Genomic DNA, 14,486 nt, shown 5'->3' with positions numbered 1-14,486 from the left:
AGAAAGACCTAGAGCATCTGTGCTCATGGGAAGACAGTTTTGCCCTGTAAGGGACATTTGGTAGTGTCTGGAGACAATTTTGGTTGTCACAGTTGGGGGCATCTACCAGGTAGATGTCCTTCAAGGCATAGGACACCACCACCTCCACACCCCCTGCCCCCAAAGAATTATTCAGAATGTCAGTAGTGCTGAATTTGAAAACACTCATCTAAAGTACTCTGTTTAAGATGCCCAGGTGTTCAGTTGTAAGAACTGTAAGGATGATGGAATGAGTGTGTTTTGGGGAGACTATGACTACTGACATTGCTCTCATGCTGCACCACCCTAGTTAAGCAGAAAACAGTATGGTGTTAAAGTGGTAATCCGTAATAAAACAAATCTGAGTTAAGTTTCCATTCTACTATGTAGTAGCTTTGTGACTGAGCAAATTACCTAACTTCTCTGGATCTGAGAATTTTTTTATCAGCTAAATGAGAATAATAATCATCTTTGCTTTATTCATCTCGTGGGATTATGAAAACCAAGTGAGAGTTTCATTCGATTAATATTTTAGGTAATATATGAGAACATAATTTGTAACTCTGCAAGCATTACATTATGCAGCACTGTCGATTCTTTATGTGTTCTGTTAGAATCCCAGGCCCTTTTTTGTGGTTTCCATTAGTTTTGACTTCATTTAAAACTAATTTTATTTGCATTGGAGATCAGAGTCCTTTGGCTTGGCAGTTTTAATCAGAGCTGTAATAGTTGGATAAGACAGAAAGCTAGTCAGGCTTGCTCAAGAAAAAAGAGATACGTTGTACACATACAGCAGAGCTTACAAGAAACTAAGAGCAGGGGTGTGGGTATAGCTCAGTGATAGAGTATGTGCTTAGCATGCACAAGGTCCTGGGTTCAATCCCCAGTACCTCTGTTAAAATAAATAAGTAAATAAATAAACCTAATTACCCCCCCCCAACAAAAATAAACAAATAAATAAAAAGGAACTAAGAGCAGGAGCTGCTGAGCAGCTGGGCTTCACAGGAACCAGCATTGCAAAGGAGTCAGGACTGGAGGCTGATCTCACTCCCTTTTCTTCCTTCTGTCTTTTTCCGTGGCACCTCTGTTCCCTTCTTTTCTCTGCAAGCAGGCTTCTTCTGTGTCTTCATTGAGTTTGCATTTGGTTCATCACAGTCATGCTTTCTCAGGTTTAACATCCACAAGCAACTCAAGATTTCCCTTTATTTCTTAGGTCAAATTCTTAGGTTTCAGGAAAGGAGACTCTCTGGACTCAGCTTGATTTTTTTTAAGCCAGACCATGTAAGGTATAGGTCACTGGCCAGCCTCAAGATATGCCATCTTCTCTGATTAACAGGGTTTATGGCTAGGGTGGCAGATTTTCCCAGAACATGGGTTGGATAATTACCCCAAAGCCTGTTTGGTAGAGACAGTTTGAATGTGGATCATATTTCATATATATATTTGCTGTACTTTTATCTAGCTGTGTGATCTTGAGCAAGCGAACCTTGCTTTTCTAAAGCTCTTTTTTTTCTCACCCCTAAAGGAAAGATGTTGAATCCGTGGTTATTAGTCAAAGGCTAACATGAGGTTGAGCTGTGGAGCTGTTGAAAAGTAATCCATGACCAAGACCAGCTTCCAGAGGTTTGATCAGTAGATCTGGGATGGAACTGAGAATTTTTTTAAAGTAACATTTTTAGTGTTTGGGTTTTTTTTTTTAATTTAGAGAAGTACAAAGGAAAAAACCCAAATGATCAATTATCTTACTATACAAATAGCTATTGTATACTTAAATAAAAAGATAATCGTGTTTATATTTAGAAAATCCAAATGGTAAAGAGAGAGAAAAATAAAAAGTGCAGTGATTATCTGCACCACTACCCAGTAATCATCATTTAAGAAATGTGTGGTGGGTTTTTTTTTGTTCTTTAAAGTCTTCCTGGCAATGCTGACATGTCCCATGGTTCCCTAAGGTCCCTCTGTTGCCGCCCTCCATTTTTTTTGAAGAATGACTTTTTTTTAATCCTCAAATAAAAAAAAAACCCAATCTCCTTTTAAACAATTAGTATAGAAGCAAATTAGTTCTTTGGTAGCAGGTTTTTATGAGGTTTTTAAAAAAATATATTTCTCAAATTTCTCTTAATCTGTAGTACATCCCTTCCCCTTTTATCCTTTTTTAAAAATTGAAGTAGAGTCAGTTTACAATGTTGTGTCAATTTCTGGTGTACAGCATGTTTCAGTCATACATATACATATGTATTTCATTTCATATTCTTTTTCATTATAGGTTACTACAAGATAATGAATATAGTTCCCTGTGCTATACAGTATAAACTTGCTATTTAACTGTTTTATGTATATAGTTAGTATCTGTAAATCTCCGACTCTCAATTTGTCCCTTCCCATCCCCTTCCCTCCTGGGTAACCATAAGTTTGTTTTCTATGTCTGTGAGTCTGTTTCTATTTGTAAATAAGTTCATTTGTGTCTTTTTTTAGATTCCACATAAAAATGGTATGATACGGTATTTTTCTTTCTCTTTGTGGCTTACTTCACTTAGAATGATGATCTCCAGGTCCATCCATGATGCAGCAAATGGCATTATTTTATTCTTTTTTATGGCTGAATAGTATTCCAGTGTGTGTATGTGTGTATGAATATACATATACATATATATATGTATATACACACACACCACAACTTCTTTATCCAGTCACCTGTCGATGGACATTTAAGTTGTTTTGCCACACTTCTGTAATTCCTTTCTTGAAAGAGAACATACTTTTAAATATAATTCAAGTTGCTTTCATTTTATCCTCTCCAAAGAATGTAAATTGTTTACATCCTAATATACAAGTTTATATCCATCAAATAACAGAAGTTATATCTGCCATGTGCATTTGGCTATTATCATAAATAGAATTTATGTCCCGAACCAGGCAGCAAAATGCTCCAGTTATCCTCAGCCCTGTCAGGTCTCTCTGTTGCTACAGAAGCTCTGCCAGTTAGTTCTGCTGGGCTGCAGCATCATGAATCCTGTTGGGCTAATAGCCTGAGCTCTAGAGCCAGTCTCCTTTAAGTCCTACTTCCCAGTCTGACCATGGACAAGTTACATTACTTAACCACTACAAGCCTCATTGTCTTATTTGTAAATCATAGGTAATATTTAATCCACTGGGTAGTCATGGAGGACCAGTAAGAGCACATACAAAGCACCCATCACAGTGTATCATATAAATACAACTCCTCAATAAGTGGTATTTAACCCCTTTATTACTGAAGTTACTATAAAATTCAGTCTTAGACCCAGCCCTCTATTTACCACTGGGATTCTCACCTCCTCAGAATCCTAGAATGTTAAAGCTAGAAGGGACTTGATATTATCTATACTGTACAGTCGTTTTTAAACTCTAATTTTATGGGGGTCATAGGGTTTCTTTGAGGTCCTTCAGGGACTAGCAAAGCTGAGCCAGCCACACCTGCCTGGGCCAGCAGCAGTAAGAATGCCTTTATCTGCTTTACACAGTAGAATGCTGTGTAAGATTTCATCCAGCGAAGGATTTTGACTCCTTAAAAAAAGTTTAAAAAAGAAAAATTACCACTGATTTCATATAATATGTTCTTTACTGAGACAGGCAAATAGGCCCTGCATGAGTTGCACAAGGTCACATAGTGAATTTTTGGCAGAGCTAAGGTTATCTCTTAATTCTCAGAAAATACATTAAGTATAAATAGTAATGAAGTGATTTTCTGTAAATGGTTTTAGAAGCTAATTAGTATTTCACCAATAGCTTCTAAATGGCTCTTGAGACATTTCCCTTATGATAATATATCAGGTTGTTTTTCTTTTGACAAGGAGTACATATATCTGATACTTAAATACCTGTTATAGCTTTAGCTTATTAATTTAGCTTTTGAATTTTGGATTCTGTCCATTTTGCCCATAAAATATCTGCAGAATCATCTATTGCTTTCTTTTCCATTAGTCATTGTTCCAGGCTGTTTTTCATCACTTCTTCCCTCCATATTTATTATTATACAAACTTCTTTTAGTCTGTTGTCTTTCACTTTGTTCCACACCCATTACTGGAATTTTCTTTCTGAAGCACAGAGCTGATCTTGGCCAATCCCTTAATTAAAATTTTTTCATGCCTGCCTTTTATTTTTGTTATCTAGGTTGCACCTCAGAATGGCACCTAAAACTTCCCAAATGTCGTCCTAAACTTCCCTTTCTTTTTTGTGGTATTTATTCTGTTATACGGACATAATGCTCATTAAGTTTCCATTTCTTCCAGACACACTTCCATACTTTTGGTCATGCTGTTCCTTCTTCCTGGACTGTTCTCCCTTCCCCTCTTTTTCAGCCTCCAAGTTTTACCTCTGCACAGCTTGCCCTACTAACCTTCAGCTCTCCCCACTTTTTAATTTAGTCCCCATAGAACTTTGCATAGACTGCTGTGATAGCAATTACATATTTTTAAATTTATTTATTTTTGGGTTTTTTTGGGGGGGAGGGAGGTAATTAGGTTTATTTATATACTTATTTATTATTTATTTTAATGAAGGTACTGGGGATTAAACCCAGGACCTCGTGCATGCTAAGCATGCGCTCTACCACTGAGCTATACGCTCTCCCTGCAATTAGTATATTCATTTATAGGACAATTTCACTAGCTAGAATGAGAGAGAGCCCTACTAAGGCAGGGACCATATCTTATTTATCATTGTATGAAGTAGGTACTTAACCAGTCATTTGTCAGACATTTATTATTTCAGAATTTCTGCCATGGAGGAGTTGGGGGTGGGTGGAAAGGGAAGTTAGTTTGGAAATAAGATAAGAGGAAGGTGGTAGACACAAAGCAGATTCCAAGTAGAATAAAACAATTTATTCAAGAATTAAGAAGATAAATGTTAACTGAGATTGAGACATAAAGGGCTTTACAAGGAAACATTTCCAGTAAAAGGGGAGAGAATCCCATCCCATTCAAACATTCTATGTACGGAGATGAAAGCCAGAGAGGTTTTTTGACTGTCTCCCTTGGCTATTTGGAGATTTTTCCAAATGTTGTATGCTGTTGGGCATTACTGTTTCATTGGTTTTCTTTTAAAAGTTTCATTTTGCTGGTTTGGTGTTGCTGTAGCTACTCATTCTACTATACTTTGTGAGGATGCCTTTAAGCCAGGTCTGTTTTGGATAATTAGAGCTACTAGTGGAAATAGTTCTGTTGCAAATACCCCTCACTAATAATGCTCATAATGCATCAAATGCTAGTGACGTCAGCTGGTTTAGAGAGAAGAAATTCTGTTGTTACCACCCTCCCTTCCCCCGTGCTGGCATGCACTCAGAGGCCTCAAGAGTTCTTCCTAAACCGGAGCTTCTGCCCCCCATGTCACCCACTACCCGGAGCTCTTGAAGCATACAATGCAGACATTAGAATGGGAGCAGAAACAAGCATGTTTTTGGAAAACATTTTCAGTCCTCATCACAGGTTATGAATTCAGTCTACTTTATTGTTTTAGCTTAATTAAATTAGGTGCCAAACTCCTAATGTCTATTTTGTGCCAGAATTAAAGCTTTCTGATAAATTGGCCTAGGAGGGAACAACAGAAAAGATTCAGATGTGGGCCTCTCCAGCCTGGTCTGAAGGTGTGAGCTGTGGGACTTAATCTGTTGGACCTGGGAGATGATAAGCACACTCACTTCCCTGGTGCTTTTAGAGAGGAAGAGGAGGAAACAGCAAGAAGGACTCTTTTCTTGTCATTTGGAGTCTCATTTTCAGTTTATTTCTGCCTTTAGAACTAGTGTAAAGTGTAATTCCAGTGCTACTAAGATAAAAATACACACTAATATATGTACATTTAAAAAGTACTAAATGGAAACACACCAAGATGTTAACAGTAGTTTTCTTTAGATGATGGAATTATAGTTCACTTGAACTTTTTCTTTGGACTCTTTGCTGTGATAGGCAAATTCCTCCAATGTATATGTATTAATGTTATTGTCAGAAAAATTACTAGTGAAGTTTAAAAATAGTAGTTAATTTTTAAAGGATTCATAGAGGCTCTTCTGGTTCTTGGAGATAAACTTTCTTATTCCAACTGTTTATTTCCTTTTCTTATAATTAAGATATATTTCACATACTATAAAAATTTACCCATTGAAAGTGTGCAACTCAGTGGGTTTACTAAATTCACAGAGTTGAACAATGATCACAACAATCTTAATTTTAGACCTTTTTTAACACCATAAGTGAGACATTTAGTTCCTTTCAATTCTGTTCATATATTTGGTGGTATAAATCCTTTTACCCAGCACTGTGAGATATGAAGGCATATATGACATAGGCTTTGACTTCAAGGAGCTGTTACACTAATAGAGAAGAGAAGGAAATACAATTATCTTTAAAATAAGACAGTGGGGTCAAATTCCCTGCCTGTGATGTAAGCTAAATTATTACAGATATGCTGAGGAATTGAAGAATCAGCTCTGTTTGGAATGATGAGAACAGGCCTCTTATTGGTAGGGGGGTGGAATTTCCTAGGCAGAGAAAATGTAGAACTGTATCATTTTTTTGTAAAGATACTTTTCAATCTATAAGCCATTGGGAATTGTGCCTCCATTTTTTCTAAATGTTTTAACAACATAGGTCTACTTTTATTCAGAAAATTATGATCTGCAACATTTAAGGGAATACACTGCAGTACATGAGCATGGATAATTACTAGCTTATAATTTAGCAATTACATCAAGATCCACTACTTGTTTTTTAAATGATTTAATGGTTACAAGGAAGAGCCTAAGGCAGACTCTGTATAGTCATCCGTGTCCATGTTGGGCATACTGAACCACTGTCCTCTATACTGTCATCATCTAATACAGGGCCTCTCTGTCCTCCCAGCCTTGTCCTGGCCTTGGGAATTCCTCCACAGCCCCCACTCCCCACACTCCAACATTTAAACGTGTACTGCTATAGTAGATCATTTCTCAGCATGGTGAGGACCTGACCATTCCCAGAGTTTAGATAGCTATATTCCAAAAGAATAGAATGATTTTTTTTCAGGGTTTTTTTTTTGTAAATTGAAGTATAGTCAGTGTACAGTGTTGTGTCAATTTCTGGTGTACAGCATAATGTTTCAGTCATACATATACACACATTCGTTTCGTTTTCATATTCTTTTTTATTATAGGTTACTACAAGATGTTGAATATAGTTCCTTGTGCTATACAGTAGAAACTATTTTGTAAATAGTAGTTAGTACTGCACATCTTGAACAACCAGTTTATCCCTTCCTATCCCCGGTAACTATAAGTTTGTTTTCTGTGTCTGTGAGTTTGTTTCTGTTTTGTAAATAAGTTCATTTGTGTCTTTTTTTTAGATTCCACATATGAGTGATACCATTTGGAATTTTCTTTCTCTTTAGAACAGAATGATTTTTAAAAGCTATCTTAAAAAAAATGAAAGCTATCTTGTCACAAAGGAAGAAGTTTTTAAAATGTATCTACCCTAGAAAACACTTTATTTAATATAAGTGTTATTCTGTGAATAAATTAAATCTATTCAGTCATAGTTTTGTGAGGATTGAAAATACCTGGGTTTACTTTAAGATGGAGGAAACACTCATTATTTAGAAACTTAAATATTTAGTAATATAGGTAAAAATAATTTTTATTAGTCCTCATACTGGAATCAGATTCTGTAAAGCATATTCATTTCCTTAAGAATGGGGATTTTTTTTTAAATGGGGATAAAAAGCAATAGGCAATTAAAAATATATTTATCAAATTTTTATTTACCAAAAATTCCATGTTGATATGCAAGTGGTGAGGTGGGACAGAATCTCTTTTGGAAATAAGAGAGTTCTCTTTAATGGAAACCAAAAAGATTCAAACAGCTCTTCAGAAAAAAAGCCATTAGGATCATCTGTTTCATTTTGTTATGCCTTTTCAGACTTTTCTTTCAGCCTTTAGCGTCTGTTGTATCTCTTCAGTCATGATGATCGTTGCTCCATTATTTTGAAGTTTTTATGATATAAAAATGCTTTTGGCACAGTGATTTTTGAGCCATGTGTGACAATGTGTACAGATAAGATTTGGCAGCATTGTCACCACATGCCCATAGAGTAGAAAGTCATTCTTCAGTTTTCATGGTATTTTAATTTCTAAAAGAGATGATCATCTTTAAAAAGCCTCTGACATCAATGCCCTTGTTTAAAGTCTTGGACAGTTGAGTTCCAGAAAAATGATCATCTACTTAATATGCAAGTGCAAGTGCAGACTAAGATAATATGGATTGTAATGTCTCCCACAAGTGACTCAAATGACCTCTCTCTTTTTCATTGCTTTTGAAATTGAAAATGATTTTTACATTGTTTTTAGGAGTGTGTGTGTTTGTGTATGTGTGTGTGTGCGCGCGTGTGTGCACGCGTGCGTATCTCCCTGGAGAATGTTAAGGAACAGCTGCATATTGTGGATGCTGCCTGGCTTCATTTTTCTAAAGTGGGAATCAGTCTGTGAGCTCTGGGTACTCCCCCTTGTGGATCTCCTTATGACTTCTTCCAGGGGTGCTGACTGCAGGCTGTGGAACAGAATTAACCTGCTGGCTCAGCATGATAGAATCTTCATAAAATGATGACCCAAGTCTGGAAACCACATTACAGTTTTGTTTTTGTTTTTGTTTTTGAAAACTGTAACTTCATCTGATTTATTTCTGCATAAAAAATTTAAATCATACGTTTTGCTTCATCTAGATTGTCTTACAAGGACATGCAACAAGAGTAAGTGCTAAATCTCAACAAAGTGGAGAGAAGGCATTTCGATGTGAATACGATGGATGTGGAAAATTATATACAACAGCTCATCATCTTAAGGTATATACGACGGACGGGCTGTGTCTGGTTATGAGAATACCTAGGACATTAAATGCCAACTAATATGCTTGTAGCATTCACAGTCCTTTGTTCTCCCCTACCTATCAAGATAGAAACGCTCACACTCTTACACAAACACACAAAAGCCTATGCAGTTGCTGGAAACTGTCAGCTCTTTGAAGGCGTGGACTATGTTTTCTTCATCTCTGTCTAGCTAGTGTCCAGCACACTACTTGTCACATGGTAGGTACTCTACATATTTATATACATTTTTGTCAAATGTGAAGTTTATGTAATTATATGAGAGATGTGTGTATAATCACACTGTCAACAGTGATTTGCTGCAGTCTAGCAAAAGTCGGTGTTAATTGTCCTGTCTGTCAAATATATAGACCAGGTATTTTGAATACAGGTAAACATGACATACTGTGACTTGTAAAAATAATAGCTAACATTTACTGAATAGTTTCCAGTGTGTCAGGAAGTGTTCATTTAGCATATCTGGAGTAGCAGGCCTCAAGCCCATCTCCACTGCTTATCAGTGTGTGACCTGCCGTGTCACTTGACTTCTTAGTACCTAATTTTCCTTATCTGTAATACTAGATGATAAAAGTACCTCCCTCAGCGAGTGGTTGTGAGAGTTAAGTAAGTTAATTCTGTACATGTAAAGTACTGAGACAATGGCCCGGCATGCGGTAAAGATTTAGTAAATGTTGGCGATTGTCCTGAGTATTCATTTGTCACAGCAGCCCTCTGCTGTAGGCACTATTATGTCCCACTTTTCAGAGAGGACTTTGAGGCTGAGCGGAGGTAAGTGCCTTGGTTGTACCACTAGTCAGCGGTGAAGCCTTGCCGCAGATCAAGGCCCTTCCACACCGTTAACCTTACATTGTGGACATTATGTAGCCTCTCCCTGTACTCTGCTCCTAGCTCTCTCCATGTGCATATTCCATACAGACACCTTTGACCACTCTAGAAAAACTCAAACCTCCAATATTCCTGTTCTTATTTAAAATGAATACTTCTTAACATACAACATTGAGAATGATTGAGCTATAGTTTTTGAAAAGTTATCTTTTGTTTTTGAAAAAGAACATACAAACAACAAAATAATTCAGCAATGGGGGAAGAAAAAAAAAGAGGTCTGTGTGGAGACGGTCCACCTGAGGAGTGCCTCAAGGAAATAGACTCACTCCTGCATTTTAATGACAGGTCCATGAGCGGTCACACACAGGAGACCGGCCTTATCAGTGTGAGCATGCAGGCTGTGGGAAGGCATTTGCAACAGGTAAAACATGAATTTTCTTTGTTTCTTGGTTCCACTTGGGGTGAAGCAGAGACAGGAAGGAGGCAGGAACTGACCCCTTGATCTGAATTAGGCACACAGTAACCAGTTTTCCAGTCTCTCCCTTACTGCCTTTTGTCCTACTTGCTCTGCTCTCTCTCTGTGTTCTCATTTTTCTCCTCAGACCTGTTTCTGCCTATTGTGTTCATATTTCACTCCACACTCTCCTTTCTTTTAGCAGGAAAAACAAAAGCCGAGCATGAAAGCTGACACAGAGTTTAACAATAGGACAGACCTTAGGGAACCATGTGGACCTGAGACTTAGCAGTGGGTTGGGTCCTGCCCAGGAACACATCTGGCCTGGCCAGGACCAGTGCCAGGCCTCCTGGCTTCTACCCTATTTGTCATTCCATGTCTCTGTTCTACTTCAAGATTTTGGGGTATGAATTGTGAACATCTGATAAGATTGGGGCTCTTTAAAAAAAGAAACAATCTCTTCTAGACAGAAGTGAAACCATTGAATTTTCAGCATGACAGTCCTGAGCTGTCATACTCTTGTACCTTTTTGATAGTTACTCTGTTCTGTTTGTATTATATCCTTGGTATTTACTATATTTTTCAATAGCTTAATCTCTCTGGGCATGCTTAGAGGGGTCTTGTGTAATTAAATTTCTTTTAAATTTTTCTTAAAGGTTATGGATTAAAAAGTCATGTCAGAACTCATACAGGAGAAAAGCCATATCGGTGTTCAGAAGATAATTGTACTAAATCTTTCAAAACTTCAGGAGATCTACAGAAACATATCAGAACTCATACAGGTACTGGTGTGAAGAAACACCCTATCTAGGCCAGGAGTTCTTAATCTGCAGGGAGGGACCCCCAGTTCCTTCTTGGTTTAGTAGTAGTGCTTCTCCAGCATTAAGCTGCTGCTCAGAAAAGCGTCTGAATGCCTAACAGCCCCACAGAAAGACAGACTTGTTACTTCCTTGCAATTATCTCTCCTACCCTTTAAATTTCCTTCTCTCCTTTTCCTCAAGGATACTTTGTTCTTATCTTCCCTACCCTCCCCTCGTACTGGATTATTTGTGGATTGGTATTATAAAGGTAATTATTTGCTTTGGATCAGAGCTGGAAGAATTTCAGAAACTGTTGATAGGAGATGCTGTTATAAGCTATTGATTAAGTAATATAGCATAAGGCTGTTTAATTTGAGATTTTACTACAGGTCTTTTCAATATAGTATGATAACTTTGTACTCAAATACTTCTATTCTGAGATAGTTTAGCAAATTTCCATGGATGATTCTTCCACTCATTAAAGTTCAAATATGATCTCAAATTGGCTTTACTTTACAATGTTCAGGAACAAAGCTGTAGGTCCCTGCTTCTATTTCATTCATGCTCTTATTTTTATCCATTATGTCAGAGGCAAATGTTTCTAAGCTCCTGAGATTCATAACATATTCAGCAAATATTTTTGATGCATGTTATGTACTAGACTCTAGATTTTAAAAAGGGCAAAAATTCTTTCTCTTCAAGTATTATAGAATAAATAAAGTAGTAGGTAAGCTGTTAGGGGATTCTGGGGTTGTCCTACCTTAATCCTTATTCTTGACTCTGTTTTTCTTTTGTATTTCTTTATGATATATATTCCTTTCTCTGCTTTTCTAGCTCATTTTTTAATATGCCTCCCTGGATGGTTCCCTCTCAGAAAGTAATGTAATCAGTGATGAGTTTTGAACACTATTCAGGTTTTCCTATGGAAATTTAAGTTTGGAGTAGATGATGCCGTTTACAGGGGGGAAAAAGGAAGCTCAATACAAAAAGGCTAGAGTTTTGAGCATGAATGATCCTAGGCAGAACTGAAGGATAAAACGTTGGAATTTTCTATGTATTTTTGCACAATTTAATTTATTTCCCTTTGTGTTTTCAGGAGAAAGGCCCTTTAAATGTCACTTTGAAGGTTGTGGCAGGTCTTTTACAACATCAAATATCAGAAAAGTGCATATTAGGACACACACAGGAGAAAGACCTTATTACTGCACAGAACCAGGATGTGGGAGGGCATTTGCCAGTGCAACCAATTATAAAAACCACGTGAGGATACACACGGGTAATGGTCTCTCTTTCTTGGTCTTCTGTCTTTCAAGGCTCTGTTTAACTCCTGCCTCTCCTATAAACCATTTACAAATAATCTCCCTCCTTCCTACCACTTGGCATGGTAGAAAGAGATTAAGCAACTTGAAAAAACTTCACCTTAGCATTTATACATTTATTTGACAGTTATTGAGCATCTGCTGTGTGTTCCCCTGCCAGGCATCAGAAATACAGAGACAGACAAGACACTGTCTGGGGCAGGTGATTTGGGGAGTGATAGTAGACATATAACTGCCACAGAGTGTCTCCCATTACGTGAACAAGATGCTGTGGGAGTAGAGAGGGGAGCAGCCATCTCTGTGGGAGTGGGACAAGATGCGGGAAGGCTTTCCAGGGGAATTTGATGTTTAGACTGAACCCTAAAGTTTGCCAGGCTGAGGAAGGGTGTTCCTGGCAGGGAAAATGTCACAGGTAAAAGCACAAAAGTATGAAAAAAACATGCATGGCTTACCTGAAGAACACTGGGTGTTCCATATGACCAGAAGCATGGAGCAAAAGTAGAGGAGTTCAAAGTGAGGTCAGAGAGGGAAGCAGGAGCCTTGTGTGTTATGCTGCCATGGTGAGGGTGTTTCTTAACCTGGACTTTGTGGTGCTTGAGGGACAGACAGGGAGAGGTGGCCTCTGTGTGTGTGTGTGTGTATATATATATATATATATATTTTTTTTTTTTACCAGCTTTACTGAGATGCAATTCACATACTGTACAGTTCATCCATTTAAAGTATATGATTGAGTGTTTTTTAGAATATTCATAGTGTTGTACAACCGTCAGCACAATCCAGTTTTAGAACATTTTCATCTCACCTGAAAGAAACTCCATACTTGTTAGCAATCTTCTCCTACCCCCTGCCCCCAGCCATAAGCAGTTACCAATCTACTTTCTGCACCTATGGATTTGCCCATTCTGAGCATTTCATATAGATGGAATCATACAATATGTGGTGTTTATTGTCTGGCTTGTTTCCCTTAGCATAGTATTTTTGGGGTTCAGCCATGTCATGGCATATATCTGTGGTTCTTTCCCTTTTAATTACTGAGTAGTATTCTGTTATATGTATGTATCATTTTATTTATTCATTTACTAGTTGTTTTTACTTTGTGGCTATTATGAATAATGCTGCTATGAGTATTCATGTACAAGTTTTTGTGTGGATGTATGTTTTCTTTCCTCTTGGATATATACTTAAGAGTGGAATTGTTGAATCCTATGATAACTGTGTTTAACATTTTGAGGAATTGCCAAAATGTTTTCCAAAGTGGCTGCAACATTTTAAAATCTCACCAGAAATATATGAGGGTTCCAGTTTCTTCATATCCTAGCTAATAGTTATTTTCTGTCTTTTTGGTTATAACCATCCTAGTAGATGTGGAGTGGTATCTATCTCTTATCTCGTTGTGCTTTTGGTTGGCATTTTTTTGATTTGCTAATGATGTTGAGCATCTTTTTATATACTTATTGGCCATTTCTATATATATATTTTTGGGAAATGTCTGTTCAGATCCTTTGCCCATTTTTTAAATTGGGTTGTCTTTTTATTGTGGTGTTATAAGAATTCTCTATTATATTCTGGGTAAAAGTCCCTTATTAGGTGTGTGATTTACAGATATTTTCTTCCATTCTGTGTTTTTTTGTTGTTGTTGTTTTTGTTTTTGTTTTTTTTACTTGTTAGTACCTTCTGCAGGACAAACGTTTTTAATTTTGATGCTCCACTTTGTGGTTGAATTTTTTTTTTAATTTAAGTATAGTTGATTTACAAAATTGTTTTAGTTTCAGGTTGTATTTTTGATGGGAATGGAAGGTAAATGAGAGAGTGCATTAGTCTTGTAAGAAATTTTTTAAATATATTTTTATTACTGGTGTTGAGTAAACTTCTGATAATTCAAAATCAAAGGACACTTTTATAGGATGGAACTTTAGTTGTGTCAATTGGTATTTCTTAGGCTGCATTCTACAGACCCATGGATATCTCTGGAAATATTTTCAGGGATCTACAACAATCCTTTATCTTTGAAAATGGAACATTAACAAGTTTGAATACTGCCATGGACAGAGGGGACGCCTTAGGAGAATTTAAAGAAATTTTGCTTTTTTTAGAAAAAAAATCAGTCAGTATTATAGAAAGAAGTTAAAGGAAAATGAGACCATAAGCAGGAAGCTTGGTTAAGGGCCATTAGAATATTT

At 37.0% G+C, this 14,486-nt stretch overlaps 1 protein-coding gene across 4 annotated transcripts in view; it reads left to right on the top strand.

The window, feature by feature from the left end:
* ZNF143 (zinc finger protein 143) overlaps positions 1-14,486 on the top strand; it is a 58,636-nt gene that overhangs the window by 24,553 nt on the left and 19,597 nt on the right. For all 4 annotated transcript variants that reach the window (XM_074372412.1, XM_010964883.3, XM_074372411.1 and 1 more), the window contains exons 8-11: positions 8,744-8,863; positions 10,076-10,151; positions 10,841-10,966; positions 12,081-12,260. In XM_074372412.1, the coding sequence (XP_074228513.1) occupies positions 8,744-8,863; positions 10,076-10,151; positions 10,841-10,966; positions 12,081-12,260 (502 nt within the window). The remainder of the gene's footprint in view (positions 1-8,743; positions 8,864-10,075; positions 10,152-10,840; positions 10,967-12,080; positions 12,261-14,486) is intronic.

Source organism: Camelus bactrianus, chromosome 10 (assembly GCF_048773025.1).
Source record: "Camelus bactrianus isolate YW-2024 breed Bactrian camel chromosome 10, ASM4877302v1, whole genome shotgun sequence".
NCBI lineage: Eukaryota > Metazoa > Chordata > Mammalia > Artiodactyla > Camelidae > Camelus > Camelus bactrianus.
This window is presented reverse-complemented; position numbering and strand designations above follow the sequence as displayed.